The sequence below is a fragment of the Hevea brasiliensis genome, chromosome 5 (assembly GCF_030052815.1).
Source record: "Hevea brasiliensis isolate MT/VB/25A 57/8 chromosome 5, ASM3005281v1, whole genome shotgun sequence".
In the NCBI taxonomy this organism is placed as follows: Eukaryota; Viridiplantae; Streptophyta; class Magnoliopsida; order Malpighiales; family Euphorbiaceae; genus Hevea; species Hevea brasiliensis.
In genome coordinates this window covers 10,394,324-10,418,146 of record NC_079497.1, presented here as the reverse complement: position 1 = coordinate 10,418,146, position 23,823 = coordinate 10,394,324, and the positions used below count along the sequence as shown (strand labels likewise).

The 23,823-nt window shown below is 33.9% G+C and overlaps 2 protein-coding genes and 1 pseudogene across 6 annotated transcripts; all 3 read right to left on the bottom strand.

Annotated features, from left to right (window-relative positions):
* Positions 1 to 1,676: 1,676 nt before the first annotated feature.
* Positions 1,677 to 6,573, bottom strand: LOC110639434 (pyruvate dehydrogenase E1 component subunit beta-1, mitochondrial). Of its 5 annotated transcripts, none has more exons than XR_002491919.2 (16): positions 6,412 to 6,534; positions 6,216 to 6,267; positions 6,032 to 6,106; positions 5,837 to 5,917; positions 5,714 to 5,740; positions 5,511 to 5,573; positions 5,322 to 5,408; positions 5,085 to 5,210; positions 4,723 to 4,856; positions 4,546 to 4,618; positions 4,350 to 4,415; positions 3,755 to 3,793; positions 3,545 to 3,669; positions 3,344 to 3,458; positions 2,502 to 2,669; positions 1,677 to 2,171 (listed from the first exon to the last, which is right to left on the bottom strand). XR_002491919.2 is itself a non-coding variant. In XM_021790367.2 (16 exons), exons 2-15 carry the CDS (start codon positions 6,237 to 6,239, stop codon positions 2,595 to 2,597), a joined length of 1,110 nt encoding a protein of 369 aa, XP_021646059.2. In that variant the 5' UTR covers positions 6,240 to 6,267; positions 6,412 to 6,534; the 3' UTR covers positions 1,677 to 2,171; positions 2,567 to 2,594. The 5 variants fall into 5 exon arrangements, 4 of the variants coding, with proteins under 4 accessions (XP_021646059.2, XP_021646058.2, XP_021646061.2 ...); XM_021790367.2 differs by having other exon boundaries at positions 2,567 to 2,669; XM_021790366.2 differs by having other exon boundaries at positions 1,677 to 2,669; positions 6,412 to 6,573.
* Positions 6,574 to 13,329: 6,756 nt separating this feature from the next.
* LOC110639435 (NAC domain-containing protein 83) lies at positions 13,330 to 15,105 on the bottom strand. The gene is made up of 3 exons (XM_021790372.2): positions 14,517 to 15,105; positions 14,039 to 14,325; positions 13,330 to 13,937 (listed from the first exon to the last, which is right to left on the bottom strand). Exons 1-3 carry the CDS (start codon positions 14,695 to 14,697, stop codon positions 13,641 to 13,643), a joined length of 765 nt encoding a protein of 254 aa, XP_021646064.1. The 5' UTR covers positions 14,698 to 15,105; the 3' UTR covers positions 13,330 to 13,640.
* A 5,551-nt stretch (positions 15,106 to 20,656) lies between these two features.
* On the bottom strand, positions 20,657 to 22,826 carry LOC110639436 (polyubiquitin-like; annotated as a pseudogene).
* Between the last annotated feature and the right edge of the window lie 997 nt (positions 22,827 to 23,823).

Sequence of the window (23,823 nt, the reverse complement as noted above, 5' to 3'; positions counted from 1 at the left end):
TTAAATAAGATTTATGTTGAAAATTTAAAAAATAAATAAGAATAATATAATAAAATAAATAAAATATAAATCTGTCAATTTTTTTAGCTTATAAGTTTAATATATAAATTTAAAAATTATTATAAATAAATAGTTTAATATATTTTTAAAAGTTATAAGCTGATTTAATCAGCAAAGTTGATCGATAACAATAACTGTTATTATGTGTATTTCTATTGCTTACTTGGCATATATATTATATGCCATATTATTGCATTGGGTTGTTATATGTGTTAAGGTGATTAATAAATATATAATGAATTCATTGTTTATTTTTTAAATAAATATGGCAAGGATATTAATTTTGAGTTTGGAATTATAAAGGATTGTTTGTTTTGTTTCAATGTTGGTATTTGCACTAAAAAGAATATTCAAATTAAGGCTTCAAAGTTCTGTGGGTTCATACTTGTTTGACTGTGTTGAACTTCTTTATTTTTTAGAATAATTGACCGCGTTGAACTCAAAGCCTCGTGAGACCATGGGAAAACAAAGATTCTATGATGCTATGAGAAGGAAGAAAGATTTTCTCAGGTCAAGGAAACGTGTTTTCTTGTTGGTAAGTTTCTTCCTTTTCTTTTCTTTTAATTTTATTATAAAATATGAGATTTAATGCTTAACACGTATTTATTTATTTATTTGTGGTTGGAATATAAAGTGGAACGTAGATATGAACATGTAGTTAGGCAGCATCATTCAAGAGAAACAAATTAAGAAGTTTGAAAACTTTGGACGTTTCGATTGAGCAACTGGGGTCAGGACAACTTCCAACTTGGACGTTTGACGGAGAAAGTCATGCTGGACAGCAAATCAACAATCAAAGAAGGGACCATGAACACTTCAAGTCTTTCAAAATCAAAACCTAATCTCGTTGTTAGACCCATTAAAGTCTATTCTATTAATGTGGCATTGAAAGTGTGCAAGTACCAATTACCAAACTATGGAGATGCCTATTAAAAAGAGCGCAATCGAGGTTCTTCAACCCCATTACTTCCTCCTATATATTTTACGGGCAAGTACTCGTTCTGTTCTAATGCCTAACATTTGTGGGCAATTTTTCGTTTCTTTTTTGGGCTTCGTAAGGCCATGGAAACTTCGCTAATTGGCTGCTTTGTTGCTTGCGAGCAACATATATCGAGTTGTTCTCTTGGCAGAGTCAAGGCCAACCTTCCAGGTCGCCACCTCCTCCACCGAGGGTGCCACCATCACCTAGACTAGAGCATTAGCCGGTTGGAAACCAGCCCAATCGAGGGTGCCACCATTATGGCTAATAAAACAAGCGCCGCCGAAACTCACAGAGGCAGGCAATTTAATAAAATATTCAACCTATTTTAACTTGATTAACGAAAGAGAAACTATTTTCTACCGGTGTGAAGAGGTTTTGTGATGTTTTTGCTTCAGCAGCCACACAGTCTTGAACAAATTAGATCGAGTAATATGTCAGAACAGCGGGCTGAGAAATCAATTTAAAATGGTAACAAAAAATATTTCTTCAACACTTAGCCCTCAACGAAATCGGTTAACACGACACAATGAACATTCAAGTAATTTAACTCCGAACTCGATGAAATGAACCAAGCTATAAAGTTGGTCAGAAATGACATGAAAATCAAAGACGGAAACTTTGACACCTAAAATCCTTGAGTAGAAAGTAGGCTGCCTTGTTATGTAATTTTCCATCGAGTCAACAGAAAAAGGGAGAGGATACAAATACGCATCAAGACTCAACAGCGAAGCTCTCCTAAAATATTTCAAACAAATGCTGAAGGATGACATTTTCAAGTGCTTCTACTATTTGCATATTCTATTTAAAACACTCGTAATTAAACATTATCAAATACCAGACAATGTTCTAATAACCTAAAAGCGCATCAATTTTGAAAAATTCAGTGAATCGAACATATAGTTTAAAGATAATCTTCGCAACATCAACAGACCTCCCCAAAAAGGAATGCGCCACACAGCAATCACATGTAAATTTAAATTCTGGGCTTTGCATAACATAGGTCCGAATCAGGCACCCAAATTTGACAAAACAAAGCCACAATTTCCACCATCATCAACATTCTACGAGTTATTCAATGGGGTGTTCCTCCCCATTTGTAAAAGGGCAAAACTTACAATCTCCAGCATTCCTGGTTATTAAAAAAAAAAATCCTTAGCATCGAAAAAAATAAATATCTCAGTAGCAAGTATATATGAAAGGGAAATATTTGAATAGACAAAATAGTACATGGCTAAATTGTTATATTTATATAAAGAAAGCTATATCATATAATATGAAAACCTAAATTATAGAAATTCCTCTAGATGAAATCCTACTTATGTGAAAAAACTTGACCAATCTTAGTTATAATATCTATTTACCTCATTAAACTAAACTTCTAAAGACAAAAAAGAGAGAGAGTGAAAATAAAAGAAAATGAGAAGATAAACCAAAAAAGAGATGGGAAAAAAGCCCTTGCCAAAGATAACATTTTCCCAGCATAAACCAGTTGGCATTGGCACACACAGATGGCAGTAAACTAACTTGGATTTAACAAGAATTCTAGATTGGATCAATATGATTGAGCTGCAGCCATTGGTACGGATCTGTAGCAAGCTCTCCTTGCTGCACGAACTATATCGTCGACCTGCACAGGGAATGAGCCAAGAGCGAATAATTATCTACGTGCGGCATTCATAAATATCTGAATGGAAATGATTCAGATTCAGCATTTCAAGTCCTAGTGATGTGGAACAAGAAAACAAAGAATCAAGAGGAACAAAAGCTCAAGACACAAAGGAAGATAAACAAATTTTCAAACTTTTATTAATTCTTAATAATAATCATAATAATAGTCTATATTAAAATCCCTAGATGACATGTATTTATAGTAAAATAACTAGTCCTATTACTATTAGGATTAGGAATCCCTAAACAATTAAATTTCTAAATAAAATTTAATACTAATACCTAAATATAATAGAATTCCCAAATAATAAAAATCTAAATTTCCTTATTCTACAATTAAGTTTAGTATTCCAATACTACATCATTCTCTCCTGGTTGGAGAAAATTCAACCTCAAGTTTTGTAGTGCAGAAGAATAAGGATGCTGCATCACATAGTTTTCCTTATAAAATAATAATAAGAAAAAAAAATCCATTGTCAATACATGAGCCTGTGTATCATAAAACAGCATCATCAACATAGTTTCTGCAACTACAGAAATAGACTGGCGCGTGTAAGAATATAAATATCCATGGTGGCAAGCATGTGAATGCAGTAGATGTTCAAACCAAAAGAATTAATGCAAAAATTGGACCTGAGGTAAAGCCATTCTCTCCAGATTAGCTGCATAGGGCATGGGAACATCAGCTCCAGTAATTCTCTCAACTGGTGCATCAAGATAACCAAAGCTGTCCTCAATAATAGATGCACTGGAAAAAAAAAAAGAGTTCATAATTATACACAGGCTGACTAATTCAAAAGCAGAGATTAAAGACACTAGTGGAAAAAAGCAAACCAGATTTCAGCTCCAACACCATGCTGAGGGAATCCTTCTTCAACTGTCACCAGTCTGTTGGTTTTCCGAACTGAAGCATTGATTGCAGGTCTATCTAGTGGCCTAATTGAACGCAAATTTATAATCTGTATCAACAAAATTAGTATTACTTCCCAGAACTAAAAATACAATGATTTGCTACGGCTCTATCCACTTTTAGTATTGGTTTACCTCAGCACTGATTCCATCCTTTGCAAGTATCTCAGCTGCCTGTGCAACAAAGAAATGAATCATTTCCATATGGAAGAAAAAAAATCATCCAATAGCACTATGAAGTTTCCAAACAAATAGCTCTACATATGAGGGTGCAAAATTCATCAAATAAGTGCTACAAAATGAGGTACCAGAAGAGGCAGCAGCACAAAATAATTAATGCATAAACATAAGAAAATATTACAGGAAACATTAAATCAAAGAACAGCCATAATCCCATCACTTAAATTCAATTACCTCCAATTTTGGTGACCTGAACACCGATGCTCCCAAAGATTGAGCCCCTGTTGCTCAGGCCGCACAGTGTCTACCCATTTTACTTTTTATGGTCAAGACAACTATATCTTAAGCAATTTTACTTCAGTGCCTCTCAAAAAATGAAAAATTTTCCAGTGCAGTTTCAATTTTTTAGATTCTGAATTTTTATCCTCAGTGATAATATCCAGTTGTGCACCTACCTGCTACATCTAATTTTCACAAAACATAACACATCATACCAGATGCAGATCACACACATTTCCAATGTGAAAGAGCTTAAAGAATGGAAACAAACCTTGAGAGCATAGCCCACCATTTTTGAGAAGGCTGTGATAGTCACATCCTTTCCTTCTCTCTCAATCTGTTGAAAGTAGATAAACAGAGAATTTAAATTTTATGCTGATAAAAGAATAACAATAATAAGATAATAAGACAGTAAACAACCGCATAAACATTGAGAAGAATAATCTTCCAAACTTCAGAATGTATACCTTGGCTTTTCCTATAGGAAGGCAAAAACTGGAGTCGAGTACTTCAGCTGAAACAGGAAATGACTCACCATATCTGAAGCATAATATATTCATCAAAACTCCCAACATTAAACATAATATAAATACATTGAAATAAAAATTATAGTTACCTGTTACCATTTATTATAAGCTACTTACAATAACTCATTTTCAAGGAAAACAACAGGATCAGGGTCCCTTATGGCAGCTTTTAGCAGTCCACGAGCATCCTCAGATGAATAAGGGGCCAACACTTTCAACCCAGGACAGGAGGCATACCATGAAGCATAACACTGCAAAACAATCCAAACAACATATCATCAAATGTCCTTCCGTAAAATGAGTTCCACATATGCCTCTGGATTCAGCACAGAATACAAATAATTTAAAACTTAGCACAAGCCCAACCCCAACTGACAAAAATCATAAAATTTAAAACTGAAAACAGAATGTATCATAAAACACACACACACACCAAGTAATAAAATGACAGGTAGAAAAGAAAGCATGGGAAGCCATACTTGAGAGTGTTGGGCACCAACTCCTGCAGCAGCACCATTTGGTCCTCTGAAAACTATGGGCACAGATATCTGGCCAGCAGACATGTAACTTGTTTTTGCAGCAGAGTTAATGATATGGTCAATTGCCTGCATACAACACACAACAGAGTGATAGAACATTCATCTACAACATTAAACCATATTATCTCCAAGAACAAGGTATTGGCAAACTATATACAGCATATGGAACCTACTAACCTGCATAGAGAAGTTAAAAGTCATGAACTCAACAATTGGCTTGAGACCATAAAAAGCAGCACCAACTCCAATGCCAGTAAACCCAGCCTAGTAAACAAATAAGAATACAAACAATGCCAAGTCAACAACTATCACTGAGAAACAACAGCTCATCAGAGCAATTCTATTAAAATAAAGTAATAGAGTAACCTCAGTTATCGGAGTATCAAGAACCCTTTCAGGACCGTACTTCTCCAAAAGCCCTTTAGATATCTATAAAAAGCAGAAAGTTAGAAGCCGATGGTCCGACATTCCCAAAAAAAAAAAAAATAAGGGCATGGGCGAACTTCAACAAACATAGAAATTAGAAAACCGTGAATATAACGCTACAGTTACTGGTGAGAAAGTATGACCTTATATGCACCCTGATATTCCCCAACCTGCAGTTAATGGGAAATAAAAACACATAAGAACAGAAATTATGAAAATATATATAACAAGGACAATAATATCATTCCAGTTATTCCCATTTTCACCTCTTCTCCCATTAACAAGACTTTAGGATCAGCTGACATTTCCTCATCAAGAGCAGAGTTCAGTGCTTCTCTAACCATCATCTGCAATATAATTATATTTTTTTTCACAAAATAATCAGCATTTGTGGGCAATTGAAACAAACTTCCAGGAAAGAGCCATCTCTTTTTTTTTAATCTCTTTTCCACCCTCTCTACCTGTTTAGAAGTGGATGAGTAACCCCCCCATGATGAAGCCACAGGACGAATCCTCTGCAATGACTGCCCAAAAGCCTGCAAAAATTGAATAAAAAATCAAAATAAAAATCAAGTAGATGCACCTCGAAATTTCATAAACACCACAAAATCATAACAACGGAGAAGGAGAGCCTCGAGCACTCACTTTTTGCCTTATAATTCCCAGCATATTTTCTTCTGCTTCTTTCACTCAAGTACTGCACCAATCAACATACAGTAAGCATCAAAACGGACAGCAGCTCCACAAATGACAAGAAAATCAGAGCTAGAAATTAATTGAGCAATAAATTCGAAAACTAACTGAGCGAGCTAAAAACTTAGAGACAGTGATAGATACACACCTTTGGCTGAGACGATCGAATTAATTCGAAGATAGAAGAGGGAACCGATACTTTGCTTTCACCGATATTTTTTTATCAATTTATTTATTGTGTTTTACTTTCGAGCAATCATTCGGTGGAGTACACCTGCGTTCTATGGAGAATATTTCAACTGGAAACAAAACAAGGATCAGTCAGTCAATGGTTGTACCTTTATTCTGCAGTGATAGTCAACGGTTCGTATTTGTTAGTCCATTCTATAACTGAATCATGTGAAGCTCTGGATTATTCGTTGTTTTGGCCACAGGGACCTGGTAGTAATTATAGTCTTTATTGTGGGCTTTTAGGGTTAAGTGAATATTGATGGGATATTATTGAATTTATTGAAAGTATTTAATTTTAGTATTTTTTTAATTTATATATAAATATATTTATAAATTAAAAAAATAAATTTTATATTTAATTGAATGAAAAATCATGTATTTAAATGTATTATATAATTTCTCAAAAATTAAAAATATGAAGAAGTTAATATTTTATTTTTCTAGGGAAAAAAAGTTAATATTAGTACTTAATTAATTAATAAAGACATAGAATCTGTTTGTAATTTTAATATTTTTATAATTAAAATTTATGAAATATTATTTTTTTAATATTTTCTGATTAATATTAAAAAAATAAATTTTCAGCAGTAACTCTAATATCAGTTATTAATGTCGACCACTTTTTTAATTTTATCAATTAAAAATTATAATAACTTCATTCAATATAAATCATTTGTAATAAATGAATACAATTAAATTCTCACACATGTATGATTTTTATTTCTTTTTAAATAATCTATTTAAAATTAAAAATAATTAAATTCTTTCATTTCTAAGTGTAAGAATTGAGAAAAAGAAATTGATGGTCAAAACGAACCCTAATTTCTGCAACAGGCTATCATACGTCAATGGTCACAAAGCAGGAGCGCCAGCACCAGCATGCTTTACTTGAAAACCCCAACAATGATCTACAGTGGCTGGTGATGAAATTGTACCCTTGCTGCTTAAAAACAATATGAATAGTGGGTTAGTTTTTATCTTAGTGCAAGATGATGAACAAATAGTAAAATCAAACATGGTATATAAGGAAACATTTGAATAGGAAAAAAAAGGAAGAATATGACTGTTATGACAGCAATGGTGGAAGCTTATTGAATTGGTAGAGCTCTCGCCAATTTGCTTTGAACTCATGTTCGATTTCCTCTGTTTTGGCAATAAAATAACACAGCAAAATCGAAAGAGCAAGTATTTTAGACGCACACAGCGTGGCACCATCACCCCTTATATACAAGTTAGTTTTGATGATGCCATGCAAGTGTGCGTCCAAAACCTTTCCTTGTTTGCCTCTCGCATTCTCAAACTATGGGGCTGGTGCTGCAAATGTACAGTACAAAAATAGCACGTATAGATGCATAAATACGAAGGGGAGTAAAGTCTACATGGAGGAAGGTCGCAGAAGATTGATGGCTGCTGCAAATGTACAACAAAGACATGTAGCAGATACGCGGTTACTCTACGCTGGTGACAAGTGTGCTGCAGCTCGCTTGTCAAGGAACTTAAAGTGATTGAATTAGGCAAGCTCAAGTGGTAGGCGGTGATTTTTGTATGGCTTTGAATAATCATTTGGAAACATTTTGTTTTTTTTCCCGATCCAGTTCTTGTGTTGGGTAGCAGAGCCAAGTGCTCGCTGGTCTCTCTGAATGCCAAATCAGAGAGAGGCTAATGGGTGTAGAGAAGATCCCCCTGCACCGACGCAGCCATCCAGCTCTGCATTAAGGTAGCATGAAACCCATGTGAAAGCTCAGATGATGAGGACACTGCAATATTATTAATTGCAGCTAAAGACCCACATTAACAAGCAGAAATCGAATTTAAACCTTAATTAAAGCTAAATTACAAAAATAATGCTGCAAATCTATGAATTTGTATCCCTAATTTTTTTTGTTAATCATTACTCCGTCAGGAGGCTCCATGAAATTGGGCTACATAAGGACCCATGCTCTTTTCCTAACACTTATTATTAGGAGTCAGGAAAACCACAAGTCCATAAATGGAGACTGGGCTTAGTGATAGGGTTCAATATCAGGCAAAGGACCCAAAATTGCACATTATGGATTTCGGCCTGCATGTTAAATTACTGCAACTTACGAAAGAGATACAGGGCAGTGAAATGGCTGTTGACGAGCTAAGTACAGCTTACCCAAATTTAAATTTGATTATTATTTTTATGTTTAAATTTATTTTAAATGTAAGTAGTATGTATCGTATTCTTTTGAAAATTTAAATATTTTATTGCATTATTAAATTTAAAAATATTTTTTATAAATTATTAATTAAAATATATAAAATTAAATAAGGTTAGATAATAAGGATGACTATCTAAACATCCCTAAATCTAATCAATTTTTTTGGTCTCCCTTCGATTCCGATATTGTATGGAGTGAAAATGGGGAAAATGTCTCTCTGCCCCAATCTCATGACCCGTTCCAATAATTTATTATTTGTTAAAAAAATAATTTATTTTATGTATTTATATATTTAAATATTATAGTTTTTTCATATATATATATATTAAAATTATTTTAAAACTTATATTTTTAATCTATAATTTACATTTAATAACTAAGTTTATATTATATAATGGTAAATATAAAATTAAAATGTTTAAAAAAATAAAAATAAATAAAAAGAAAAACTCTTGCAAGGAAAATCGCCCCGCCCTTCTCTCATTAGGGAAGTCTCCACCCCAATCTTGATTTCTTGTGAGGCAAGGATAAAAGGGAGCAATCCCATCTTCAACCCATATCGTTGCTGTTTATATTAGAGTATTTGAGTAATAATAATTAAGTTGGAGGTGCATATGGATAATTTAATATGTATTTTAATTGAGTTCGAGATTGATTTAAATATTAAAATTATTAATCAAGTTTAAATTTAAATATAATGATTTTGATTGATATCTTATATGTTGTGATTTCTATTAAGAGTAAGCGTCTACCTTTGTTCTATGTAAATATGCAAAAAAATAATATTTTTTTAAAAATCAAATTAAATCAAATAATTAAAAAAAAAAAAGACTAATTTGGTTCTTTAGTTTTCGCAGCAGAGGATACTTGTTTAGATGAACATAAATGGCTGCTTCCTTTTTCAAGTGACTGTTAAATAAATGTCAATACATAGTTACATACTAATAAAAAAATAAATTATTACTAAAAAATATTATTAAAAATAAATATTAAAATAAATTACTAAAAATATTATTAATAAATTACAAAGAAAAATAAATTAGTTGTAAAAAAATATCTTCACTTTTTTCAAGTGACTGTTAAATAAATGTCAATAGAAACAACATAGCAGTAAAAATGATAGGTTTATTAATTGATTAAATCATATAGCAGCACAATATTCATTCAGAACAACACAAACAACTAAGAACAATGATTAAATCTAATTCTATAAGAAACTACATGGAAATTAAAATTCATAATAATCAAATCTCATTATTTTCTAAGCGTATACAATCAGCTTTGTAAATTCAGCCTTCATGTGTGCTGAAATACATGCAAACATGGAGATTTGCGTGCCTCCTGAAATATTTGTATAATTTCCATCTTGCATAATCTATTTCCACATAAATTAAATCAAGATCCCCTCTTGCAGAATGAAAGGCTTGTGCTGGATGTTGATCAACCTCCCTTGAAACATTTGAGTGCTGGTGCTGGGAGTCTGTGATAAACAATCATGGAGATAAATATAACTAAGTTGACTGGGTAAGCAAGAATGCTGCACAAGATTAAAAAGGAGTGCTTTGGTGATTACTGGCTTCATAATTGTTACTTTGGTCATTGATTTTAGTTGGTTGGTATAGTTAATCTCCATCTTGATCCTTACGCATATCATTCCTGATGGTGGGATTAATTGTATCAGTGCTTTATTATCACCAATTAATACTTGTAAAATCTACAGGTCAGTGATAATGATCGTCTTTATTACATTTTATTGTTTGAATTGGATAGTCAACACCCAGAGTTAAGGTCCCTTAATTCTGATGAGTTTGAAGGCTTGATGGAATCTTAAAGATATTTCTTTATAGCAGAATCTGAACTCATCCAATTATCAACAGGCTAGATTATCCTGAATGTTGTTTTGAGACATTGTGGTCCATATGGGTGAGGGAGGGATTTGGGATTTGATTCCAAAACCACATAAGAATGGTTGGAAATTTTGGCGAAACCAAATGGCTGATTTTGACATTGGAAATATTGGAATAAATTTCTGAATTCTCCTTAGTGCATGTCACTTCGAGCTCTTGAGAAATTAAGGAGAACCTTTCCACCATCCTGCCTGAAGTTTGCACTTTTACACGCAACTCTCACACGTCTGCCTCTCTGAAAATTCCTCCTTTGTCAATCTTATACGTACTCTCTTGTCTTATATATAGTGGCTGCCCGGAAAAGATTTACGGTTGTGGATGTTCAAGTGCATTTGCATTTACCAGAAAGTACAACTCTGTGATCACTTCACATAGCTAGAAACTGCAGTACATACCTATATCATTAAGCAGTAGCCCCCTATTGTGGCAGTGGAGCAATAGCCTTCTATTGTGGCAAATATCATCATTGACCCTTTAGTCTAAACTATCTATAGAATTAATTTTCTCAGGAATATTTGATATTAATTTCTGCATCTGCTGTGTATGAGTTGTTTATTGCCAGTTTCCGTGTTGTAGTACAACTCACTCTCCATGGAAAATTAAAAATTCCCTGAGGGCAAGTTCACCAAAGAATATTATCTTCTCAGTTGTTGAGATTTTCAAGCTTTGGGTCCCTGTTTAATAGAAATTGAATGATATAATCTAATAACATTGATAGGCAGATCTGCTGGTTGTTGCAGAAGGGGGGTACTCATTATTAGGCCTTTCATTTATAAAAAGGGACCCATATCACATGTATATTTTCTTTACCCAGATTCATTTTTTATCAGATCATACGTATAATTTCTTCCTCAATGTGGCTAAAATAATTCACAAGTCATTGTTGCAGAGATACTAAGCAACCCACAAAACTTAAATTTGTCCATACAAAACAGTAATTAAAAAGTGGTTGGTTCTGGGAAGGGGTCAACTTACATAATTGAGAACTGAGAAATGAGAATACATTCCCTGTCTACAAGGCATTTGTTTGTTTATAAAATGTCAAAATTGCCTATCTGTGATAGAGACCTTGCCTTGCATTGCCCTTCCAGGGCAGGTAAGGTAAAGTTTCTTTAAAGTGATTGACCTAATCAGGTGAGGCTAACAAAAGTTTGTGGTCTACCATGACGGCCTGCCCACGTGATTGACAAATTTGAAGCCCCAGTCAGCAATCCACAAGCTCAACCCAATACCCTCTCTCTCTCTCTTTTCCTGTTGTCATGAAAATGAAATAAACACATACAAAAAAAAAAAGAAAAAGAAAAAAGAAGAGTGACGTGAAGAACTCCAACAGCCCAAGTTTGTTTTCATTCTGAACCACTGTCACAAGAAACTCTGGTCGGCTTATTTTTTACTTCTTATATTCCTTTTTTAAGCATTATTAATTCTAACTTATAATTCCTTGTTATGGCATGCCATTTAGCTGAATTATATACATAATCACAAGCTTTATCATATGCCGTCCTCTTCCTCTCTTGCATTCACTTGTCACTTTCTCATAGGCTCTCAGGCCCACCCTTTAACCTCTCTGATTTCATTTATCTTTGTATATAATGGCAAACTACCTTGCAAGTTTTGTTTTACTATATAATTTACATTTTTCATGAAGGCTATCATCAAGTATTGGATGATTTTTCATCATCATTTGATAGCTAATGTTTTCCTTTTTTTAAGTAATAGATTAATTGATTGAGTCAACTATGAACTGGGTCTTGGCCCTTGCATGTATGACATGTGTAGCAGACAATCTCATTTCATTAAGAATTATTATTATTATTATTATTATTACAAGCATAGAACATAAGATTGCAAGTTTTTAACATTTATTGAAGTCAAAGCTGCAGAGTAGTTGGAAAATAGTGGGAGAATCTCCATGTTAACAAATGCAATACAACTATTTTTTATATGTCTAGGAACTTAATTAATCTGCTTAACAATTGCCTTGTCTCAAAGTACTCTTCAGAAAATTTCAACTTAATTAAGAAGCTATAAGGTCATAGAATTAGTTCCATAGCCTTGGACCCCAACTCATCTTCACATGGCTTCTCTTGCTCAAGTTCCAACACATTAGATTTTAGTCCCTCTACTTTCACCAACTAGTCTTGTAATTTCAAATTTTAGTTAACCATGTTTCCCCACCGTAAGATACCTACTCTCCTTGTTTCTTGTGTTCCGTTGTATAAGGATGACAATTGCAGCAGATGTTAAGAAAACTATCAAGAATGTCTGTTTCTATGAACAAGATTCGACCCATTTTTCAATGGTATGGATTTGGAGTGTAAACAGCAAGATTGTGATTTTGAAATGCCCTCAAAAAGAATCCTTGCCTTTGAGATTCTATCCATTTTTATAGCATCAAAGAATTAGGTTCTAGCATGTAAAATGTTTCCTTTCCCTTAAGGCTTAAAGTGACCAGATAAGAAACTGATGTGAAGGTGTGATCTTGCAAATCTTGCAAAAATCTTATTCGTATTCTTGTGGAGCTTCTCCTCTAAAAGGATTTTTCTTTTTACAAATAATGTATTAAGATATATACGCCTTCGCTTTCTTCCTCTTCTGATCTTTCCACCCTCTTTCCATCACTCTTTCTTTTTCACCTTTCAGGATTTCCTTTAAATTAAATTTTCTTTTAGTTAAAGAATTAGCTCTGCTTGGTTAATGGAACAGCACAAATAGTGAGATGTTCCAAAGAAGAGTCTCATATGCAAAAAGGGAGTAATATCACTAACTTTGAAATTCTGGGATTGATTACAAGATAACCATCCATCACCAGATATCCATTGATTACAGTTAAAGCCGTTTTTATCTTTTTTTTTTATCTTTTTTTATCTTGCTTTTTATATATCTCTTTCTGTTTGGCCATAATCACAGACAAGAGACGCGAAACCTAATGACAAAGCATTAGATTGCTTAGATGAGTTATTCTGATTTGGAAACCAGAAACCAAATTTACTGATACAGGAACTTGAAGGGGGACTAAAGGCTAAAAACTAAAGAGGACTGTGGAATTCTAGTTATGGTTTTCTTCGGAAATAAGGAAAATTGTTGCAACTACTACTTTCTTCGTGATCATCTGATTCATTTGATGACACTTCTGTGATTCCACTCGACCCTGAGGATGAGGATGAAGGAGCCAGATTCAAATCAGTCACGTCTTTTTTCAGGAAATCATAGAACACAGGCTTTGTGTTCCTCAGCTTGCGCACCCTATTTTGATTGCCAAATTGAAGGTTTTCCTCCTCATTTTTGGTGCTTCTCTTCTTAAAAAATATACGGCAAAGAACCCAATTTTCCATTGGCACCAAAGGGCTCTGTAAAAAATTGAACAAAAAAGTATATCAGAATTAACTCTTTCCAATGTCCGCGAGTCCTGAAATGAGCTCAATTACTTGAATGAAACTAAATAAATCACCTGGATTGAGTTCTTCTTTTGTGGGGAATTGCATGCAGTAGCTTCAGTGCTAACAAGGCGGTATTCGTGCATGATCCAATCAGTCCTAGTGCCGTGGGGGGGTTTTCCCCTGTAGAAAACTAGAGTTTTCTTCATCCCCACAAGCTGGTTACCCTTAGAAGTTGCAATTTCCTTGTCAATACCAGTTGCCTTCCAGTAACCAGAACTTGTGGCTCTGTTGGATCGGTTACCATTGGGATACTTGGCTTCCCTGGTGCTGAAAAAGTACCTCTCTTGCTCCAAATCACCTAAAGCCCAGAAACACTCATGTCTCAGAACAAGCTAAATAAAAGAGGTGTGTTGCATATTAAGTGTTGTATGTAGTGGGCACATGGCATTGTAGTTTGGTTTCTATGTAGAATCCAGCAGCCCACAATTACAAAGGCACAATTAAACTAATCATTCGAAGTTACATAGTTTGTCTATGTATGCAACTAACCTGGCAAATCCCAAGGATCAGACTTGCAGACATCAACTTCAGGGATTATAGAAGCAGGAAGGGGGCAAGCATAAACCTTTCTCTTCAAGTACTGAACAACAAGCTCCTCATCTGTTGGGTGGAATCTAAATCCAGGAGGCAGTCTAAGCACACCATTCTTGACAAAATTGAGCTTCTCCATCTTATGAAAAGCACTTCACGGTTGAAGAACAAGAAGAAGAAGAAGAAAGAGAAAACTGTGATGTCTGTTCCTTGTAGCCCCAAAACTGAGCTTGAAAGTCTCAACCCAAGAATGGAAACATAATTTCAGCTCCAAGAACCAGCCCCAAACCCATGCAGAAGCTTTAATTCTGATAGCTCTCAGCACACGAAAAACAAAGAAGAAGAAGAAGAAGAAGAAGAAGAAAGAAAAGGCGAGATGATTGATGAAAGAAGTATATAAAAGAAAAGAAGAGAGGAAAAGGGGAGAATAGGGGTGTGGGCATTAGAGGGGGAAAGTGTGGTTTCTTTATAGCAATGGCATTGAAGGAACAGAGGGGTCTTATTAAGAATAAGGACGAGTCATTTGGCGTGAAGGAGACTCAAACTCTTCTCTTTTTTCTCTTGAGCCTATTTGTAAAAAGAAATCTAAATAATAATAATTATAAGTTGAGGAGTTTAGGACAGTTAAAAGAAATTTGCGTCTGCTCGAAAAGGTTAAAGTCATAAATTTAAAACCAAACCCAATGCCTCTAAAACTTTAGCTTTGTTCTGTTCGACCTTTGTGTGTGGGGATAACCGATGCTGTTAAAGCTGTTCTTGACGTTTTCCCTTCCTTCTCTCACCTCTCTCTTTCTTTTAAAAGTCATTTTTCATTGGTCCAAACCTATTTTTATTAATTTTTTAATAAAAAATTTATGGGCCACTAAAGATTTACGATATAATTTACGTTTCATTCATACGCGATAAACTCTAATTATTAGTAATTTTTTTTAATCGATAGACAGTAGATATACATGATTTAATAATAAAAAGAAAAATTTTATTAAAATTATTTTAATTTAATAAAATTTTTAATTTTATATAAATTATATATACACATTATTTATAATTAATATAAAATCTAAAGAGATTAATTTTTAAATATACTTAATTTATTCATGAATCTCAATTAGAATCACATCAAAATATTTAATTATGAAAATATATATTTATTAAAATTAAAATAATTTTAATAAAATTATTATTCTCATATAAATTATATACATATATTATTTATAATCGATGTAAAGAACTTAGTGATTAATATATTAAAAGCTAAAAATTAACTATTGAATTTATCTTCTGTGGATTATTTTCTAAATATAATTATAAAATCTTTTATTAGTAGGATTTAAATTTTAAAGAATTGAGGATGTAATTTAAGGACAGTGAAGGGGTAATTTGGTAATGGTATGGAACACAGGGGTAGTTTAGTCAAATGGAAAGAATAATCATGGCATGAACATATAAGCGGAAGGAGTAGGAGGTTACGAAACAAGGTTGCACCCTCGTAAGGATGAAGTCATCTTATGTCATCCTTACAGCTGGAGCTCATCAACTGCATTAATGGGTCAAGGTAAAAGTACAAAAAAGTACCCAAGGACTGCCTTAAAAAAAGAAGGATTTTCACACAGAAAAAAAGGATTTTTTTTTTAATTAAAGAAAGGGTATATTTGTCATTTGAGTATGATGGTTATGAGTTGTGACCTTTATGGGAAGGTGGGTGAGGGGAATAAAGATAAGGGTCCTACTTGCCTCCAAAACGACGGGCACCCACGTCGGATTCGAGGCAACTGACAAAAACGCCACCTTCAAGTGATACCCCATCTCAAGATTTCCTCAATCTCCTTTGTCTCACCGTCTTGAATCAGATGGAAAATTTAGGAGAAATCGTCTCAAGAATCAATCTTTTAACCAAAAGACAAATGTGCCCTTTCAGAAAATCCAAGGTTAGCTTTTCCATTTTGTGTCATTTAACGATGAGATTTTTGCACTTTTACTGCTGTACTAAACTATACAATTCTTGCTTTGTTAATGTCTAATGTGATGAAAAAGTTTGTATGCAGTTGGTTTTTGTCCCCTTTGAGAAGATGCTACTTTGGAAAATTCATTATCTTTTTGCTTAGTTGCTGTATTTTCCATCATAATAATCTAAATAAAATTATATAAAATTAATTTTAAAAGTTATATATATTTCTTGTACAAAGAATATATACATAGAGAGATAGATTTAGAAGCAAAATAGGTACATAGAATTGTGCAAAATCCCAACATTCAAGAATTGGGTATCCAATTCTATATTCTAAACATTAAATTAATAGAAAGAATGAAGAACCTCTAAGCACCAAACAACAAGAACAATAAATAAATTGATTGGATTGTATCCCTTCTCATAGGTGCAATCCAATAAACCAAGGTGAGAAAAAAAAAATCAATTTAGATATAATTTATTTTATGAAAAATAATTTATATTATTTTTTTTAAAATTATTATTTAATTATAATATTAAACTTACAATATATATTTATGTTATTTTTGTATAAATATTTTCAAATTTTAATAAAAATTATTAAAATTTAAAAAATAAAAATAACTCTTTTAAAAAAAAAGGAAAAATGACTTTAATTTTTCTTTTTATTAAAAAATATTTTTTTGAAATAAATAGAGTCTTAAAATTATAATATTTTTCTCTAATAAAAAATATTTAATTTAGTTCTTTTTTTTAATTAATATAAAAATTTCAATTTAAGTTTAATTTAACTTAAATATTAAAATTTACTAGCTAAATTTTTTAATTTTTGATTAAATTTCTTATTTTTTGATTTAAGATTAAAAATTGATATGTTAAATTTCTTGACTTTCCAGTTAAATTAAACTTAAATTACAATTTTTAAATTAAATTAGATAAAAAATTAAAAATAAATTAAATTAAATTTACCTAATAAGTACAAACTTTAAGTCAAAAAAAAAAAAAGAAATGCAGTGGCATCAATGTAATAGTGGGGAAATAATAATGGTGTTAGAGGGAATTGAAAATTGGGAGGAACGTGGGGACAGTTGAGATTTGGTTAAAATAGAGCCTTAAACATTGACAAATGAAGAAGCCAATTCCGTATGGAGAACGCGAACTCATTTCCTTAAATTTAAAAAATAAATAAATAAATAGGGAGGACTAAATTGGAAATTACATATATATATATATAAAAAAAAAGAAAACATAAAAATTAAAAAGAAAAAGATTGAGATTCCCACAAGCAAATGGTGCAAGCCCACTTGCACAGAGTATGGAAAGGAAAGTTGGCTTCCGCAAGCCTAATTGCGGCTGTGATTTTTTTCCTTTCCCTTTTCTTTCTTTTAAATATTTTGTTTGGGAGTCAAAGGAGTTTGCGTGTGGGTGTTGAAGAGGATTTTAAGGAGAAAAGAGAGAAACGTCAAAGCCTGCAATTATTGTCTTTTGAGTAAAACATCATCATCTTCTCTTAAAAATGTCTTTGTGCTTCTTTAATCTATCATCTTTTTCTCTTGCTGAATCATTTTGGGATTTTGCCCAATTCACAAGTTTTTCAATTCCACTTATATTACATGTTTACGTAGTTGAAGAGACAGGGAATTCAACAGTGCAATTGATGGGAAGAAAACTCTTGGGAATGTTATATTTGACTTCAACTTGGTTTCCTCATCCCTGATTTTCTCCTCCAATTTTAAATATTGATTAAAGCATATTATATATGAAGTATAACTATTTGAACCAAGAACATTGAAACCTAATCTTGCTATTTAATTATTGCATAAAAAGAGTTGGTGATACAATAAGTAAATGGGGTTCAAGAACTAGTGCTAGTTCCTTTATGCCAATCATTTCTATATCATGCCCCTGTATTTTCTCTTTAGGCATCATATGCTCCATGTTTAAAGTGGAGCATTCATAGCCTCATCTTTCTCAAAACAGTACAGGAAACTGATTAATATTATCATGGATTATATATATATATATATATATATATATATATATATATATATATATATATAAAGCACTCACAACCCACAAAAGCACTCATTTAAAGAATGAATATTGAACAAAAGCAATAAGCAAAAGATGAACAAGTAAAGGACTAACCCAATAAAATTGAATTTCTAGAAAATAAAGGGTGGAGAAATTCAAAAGTGGGCATGGATTTCAAAGTTGACCCCAGGTGCACTCTTCAATAGTTTAATGATGAAGATGCCTTTAAAAGGTCATTACTTGTTTATTGGAAATTTGATGCGCACAATTTCTTCAATTTTAAGCTAATGGGTATTTGTCAACCAGCCTGAAGCAAGACATAAGCAGATAACAATGTAAGCATCATATGATAGCATAGAAATAAATATTATTTATTAAAAAAATTCATATATTCCCTTTCTATCTATTTATATTATTCAGGCATAATATTAAATTAAAATTTGATACGTAATAGCAACTAGAAAAAGGAATTGGTGGGTTACTTTCTTACCGTAGAGGGAAGAGAGAAGAGGAGAGGACCACAGATGAGAAATTGCAAAAAAATAAGCATGAAATTAATTAAATAAATGAAAAGCTATACCACATCACTACGTAAGCTTTGAATCAGACTCGTGACCCCAAGGGTTGCGACAACATCAAATTTTTACCATCTGTCGGGTGCGACCCAGCAACTTGCTTAGCCATGTTTCTCTCTTATTCACTAACTTTGCCGCTCTAGGATAAATGAAAGGAGAGAGATTTTGAAAGAAAAAGGGAGTTCCATTGTATTCTAATTTATTATTATTTTTTTTTAATATTTAAACTTTGTGCAGAATTGCCAACCATATTTTTATGCGTAGATAAGTTGAAATTTGAGGCTGAAAACATGGATGATTAGGAAAATAATTGGAAACAACTTATAGGACATAAAATATTTTGCAGACAATTGTACGTATCCATCGTACGTGAAACGTACTTTTTCACCAGGAAGTAAGCAATTTGAAGTTAACTACCAAAAATAAAGAAAGTAGCTTTGGAAGGCATGGACTGGAATCCGACCAACAATCTTCAAAGAAACTTCCTGAAAAGCCTGATCAAATAGCAACAAAGATTGGCTTATTAGAGCGCATGCGATGAGCCAACTGCCCTTTGCCTGTTGCTTGCTTTCCTCTCCAAGCAAAAGATGCCCATGAGCTTAGCTCCCACCATGCTCATGTGCTACAAAATACAAATTCCACGTGCTTTTAGCTTTTTTCCTGCTTTCAGAGGATGCTTCTACCTACGGCTCTTTTTTGTGTGCAAGAGATACTCATGGAACTTTTTCTTTCCTTGTGTTTTTATATATTTGTGTATGTAGTTGGATTACCCTCTCACGGACATGAATTGGGTCCTGCTAAACTAGGCATAGTTTTCTCAAGTCATGGCAAATTGGCAATATAGCATAGTATAAATTCTTCACGAATTTTTCTATTCGAATTACGCTAATTTTATGTAATATTAAATTTAAACTAGTGCTATTTGTATCGCTAATTTCATATCAATTGTATGGCATAGAAATATAGATATATTATAATTTTTTCATTAGAAGTTGATGAATACGATAAATAGGGTAGCATTGAATATACCTAGCACAATAGTCATTGCAAATGGGTTGAAAAGAAACTAGTGGAGTCGACTCGAGCTTCAAAAGTTTGGGCTTACAATTGGATGGGCCGAGTCGTAACTGAGCTCAAAGTAGATATGGTACAAGAACCCTTGAGCCCAAACGAGTCATCTGCCACTCTGAACCGCAGTAGGTCCAAAATCAATGACATTTTGCTTTTGTCATTGCTCATCTCCCATCCTCGTTGCGAAATTAACCCCGAAGGGCCAAAAGCACTTTGAAAGTTGAAATACACGAGGAAATGCAGTTGAACTAAGCCATCCAAACTAACAGACTCGCTATAACAACTAACAACAAAGCACAGAGACCTGCCAAATACATTGGGCATATAACAGGCCCCCTACACTTTCCAGGCAGCTGCACAATTGCATTTCTGAATATCCCATCTACACTGTCTGCTTATTTTATGCACACCACACCACCCTCAACGTATACGCAATACATAAACCCTACCACCAGTAAAAGAGTTGAACGTACACTTTAAATATACTTTATTCCATAAAACCTGCACTGCAATAGCACAGATAATTACAGCATCTTTGTAGTACCCACAAAACATAAGCAAACACACAAAAACTTCCAAGAGTATGCCATTCTACATGGCTAGCAACCACAAATCCAAAGCCACTAAACAGTTATAGAAGCAAGACATACATATCAGCAAGCCAGAATGGAAAAGACAAATTCAAAAACCACCAAGAAGGCTAAGGACAAGGTGCAAAGTTGATTCCTTCTGGATGTTGTAATCAGCCAAGGTGCGTCCATCCTCCAACTGCTTCCCAGCAAAGATCACCCTCTGTTGATCCGGTGGAATACCCTCCTTGTCTTGGATGTTAGCCTTCACATTATCAATTGTATCAGAACTTTCAACCTCCAGGGTAATGGTTTTGCCAGTCAACGTCTTGACAAAAATCTGCATTCCACCACGCAGACGCAGAACCAAATGAAGAGTTGACTCCTTCTGAATATTGTAGTCAGCCAAAGTTCTCCCGTCCTCAAGTTGCTTTCCAGCAAAAATCAACCTCTGCTGGTCTGGGGGAATCCCTTCCGTGTCTTGTATCTTAGACTTGACATTGGCAATTGTATCCGAGCTCTCAACCTCCAATGTGATGGTCTTTCCAGTGAGTGTCTTGACAAAAATCTGCATGCCACCGCGGAGTTGGAGCACCAAGTGGAGAGTGGACTCTTTCTGGATGTTGTAGTCAGCAAGGGTGCTACCATCCTCAAGCTGTTTGCCTGCAAAGATCAACCTCTGCTGGTCTGGGGGGATGCCCTCCTTATCCTGGATCTTAGCTTTCACATTGTCAATAGTGTCAGAGCTCTCCACTTCCAAGGTGATGGTCTTCCCGGTGAGAGTCTTAACAAAGATTTGCATCCCACCACGAAGTCGGAGAACCAAGTGGAGGGTGGACTCTTTCTGGATGTCGTAGTCGGCAAGGGTGCGACCATCCTCAAGCTGTTTGCCAGCAAAGATCAACCTCTGCTGGTCAGGAGGTATGCCTTCCTTATCCTCAATCTTAGCTTTCACATTGTCAATGGTGTCTGAACTCTCAACTTCCAGTGTGATTGTCTTGCCGGTGAGAGTCTTCACAAAAATCTGCAGCCACCCCTCAAACGAAGCACCAAGTGAAGGGTGGATTCCTTCTGGATGTTGTAATCGGCCAGTGTACGGCCATCCTCAAGTTGCTTTCCAGCAAAGATAAGCCTCTGCTGGTCAGGTGGGATCCCTTCCTTATCCTGAATCTTGGCTTTCACGTTGTCAATAGTGTCTGAACTTTCCACCTCTAGAGTGATGGTCTTCCCGGTAAGGGTTTTCACAAAAATCTGCATCTGCTTAAGGGACAAACATTGAATAAAAAAAATATTACACGGGTGAATACATATAGGCCACAGCTCAATACAAATAGTGATCCTCCATCAAAATCAAAAATTACATCAGGATATTGCTAAACATAAATTAAGGATCATGAGTTTATGTACATCCGAAAAGTCCCTGCAGAAATTATCCTCTAAATACACTTCAAAATTAAAGATGCAATCAATCACAAAAACAAAGTCAACTAATCAAATTCACCGACTACAGGATATCTAAACGATTCAGAGATGCATCTATTCACACAAAAGTTACCCTAAGAACAAAACAATTTAGAAAAAAAAAAAAAAAAGGTACTAATGACTAATGAGATTCGTTCAGACTCCAGAAATTATACAAAACAACAAACAGAACAATTCATTGAGATTTCAAATCAAACGATCAATGCAAATCCAGTAAACAAAGTTTATCAAAGGATTAAACCTATTTCATGGAAAGGTCAATAGAAAATATTATTATTTAGGCAAATACGCCGAAACCCTAAATCTACTACTTTCTGAGAATCTAGGTTTAATAAAATCAAAATGGAATCGCAATTAAACAATCTATGAGGGCTTAAAATTTTCAAAAAGAAGCCTAATCAAATAGAAAGGAAGAAGAAATTGAAGATGCCTTTTGGGAGAGAGCGGGAGAAACTTGATCGAAATTTACAGAGACAAATCTTATATCCGCATTTCTGAATATAGGAATGGATATCGAGCTTGCCCTTATTTATCTTGAAAATCGGCTACAAAAAGACGAAAATAACCAAGCGGCAACCAACACGATAGCGCCACGTTTAAACCAAGCGCGTTTCCCTGGTTTCTGCAATCGGCCTCCTCCTTGCATCTTCTAATTAGATTATTATTATTTTTTTTTTTAACTTCTTTGTTGTGACTATAACGTTAATAAGAGCTTTTTTCTTTGTTTCATACTGTGAAAATGAGAGGAATCACTAATTCTTTTATTCGTCAAAGTCTATCATATAGAGACTATGGGCCAAATGGTGGCATCCTCAACCTCGTATTTTCATCCTTAAACTCTTAATTTTGTAGTGTTTCAGCTTACCAAGCATTAATTTGCAGTCATTTTCAAAAAAAAAAAAAATGAAAGCAAGCTCCAATCATGAGAGAATTATAAAAGCCGCAAATACTAATTATAATGTTGCACTTTTTTTTTTCCTCAAAAGGTAATTTTGATTGCAATAAAAAAAAAAGCCTAGAATTGATTACATAAAAAGGTTCAATTAGGATCTAAAGGTTACAGGAATAAAAATCTTAGACCTAATCTCTAAAAAAATTCTGACAAATAAAGGGAAACGCCAAGAGTCCAAGTTAAAACAGGTCTGATTGAGACCCAAAAGCAAACCCCATGGTAAAATGCGTCATCGACTCGAATGGACCATGTCTTGGTTTTTTCACAGCGCAGAAAAGCCTCAGCGTCACCATCCTTGCCAGTTTCAACATTCTTCCCTCGTAATCACCCAACAAAAAGATCAGCACTAAGGAAGCCTCATCAAGTAAGATGACAACCAGGCAAATCCTTGTGCCAAACCATGTTCGGAGGATCTTCCCTTCTTAGACATGTCGTCAGAGCTTCCAGAGCCATCAGAAAAACTTCCAATGGATGTTAGAAATCATTAAGAGCAAAGTAGAAAATCGTCGATGGTGTTATTCGATGTCCCTTTCACGCCTTTCAGGACAGTCTCTTGATCTATACCCTGTTATCCACTATCGCAACTTTGCCTTACCATGCACCATTGACTCTATAACTTGCATGCTTAAAACAA

Excerpts from the sequence above, each read along its gene's own strand:
- LOC110639435 (XM_021790372.2), bottom strand. The coding sequence starts at position 14,697 with ATGGAGAAGCTCAATTTTGTCAAGAATGGTGTGCTTAGACTGCCTCCT. Across the intron at positions 14,326-14,516 it reads TGATCCTTGGGATTTGCCAG|GTGATTTGGAGCAAGAGAGG; the intron begins GTTAGTTGCATA and ends TCTGGGCTTTAG. Across the intron at positions 13,938-14,038 it reads AAAAGAAGAACTCAATCCAG|AGCCCTTTGGTGCCAATGGA; the intron begins GTGATTTATTTA and ends AATTTTTTACAG.
- LOC110639434 (XM_021790366.2), bottom strand. The coding sequence starts at position 6,239 with ATGCTGGGAATTATAAGGCAAAAA. Across the intron at positions 5,741-5,836 it reads TCTTGTTAATGGGAGAAGAG|GTTGGGGAATATCAGGGTGC; the intron begins GTGAAAATGGGA and ends CATTAACTGCAG. Across the intron at positions 4,857-5,084 it reads TTGGTGCCCAACACTCTCAA|TGTTATGCTTCATGGTATGC; the intron begins GTATGGCTTCCC and ends ATTGTTTTGCAG.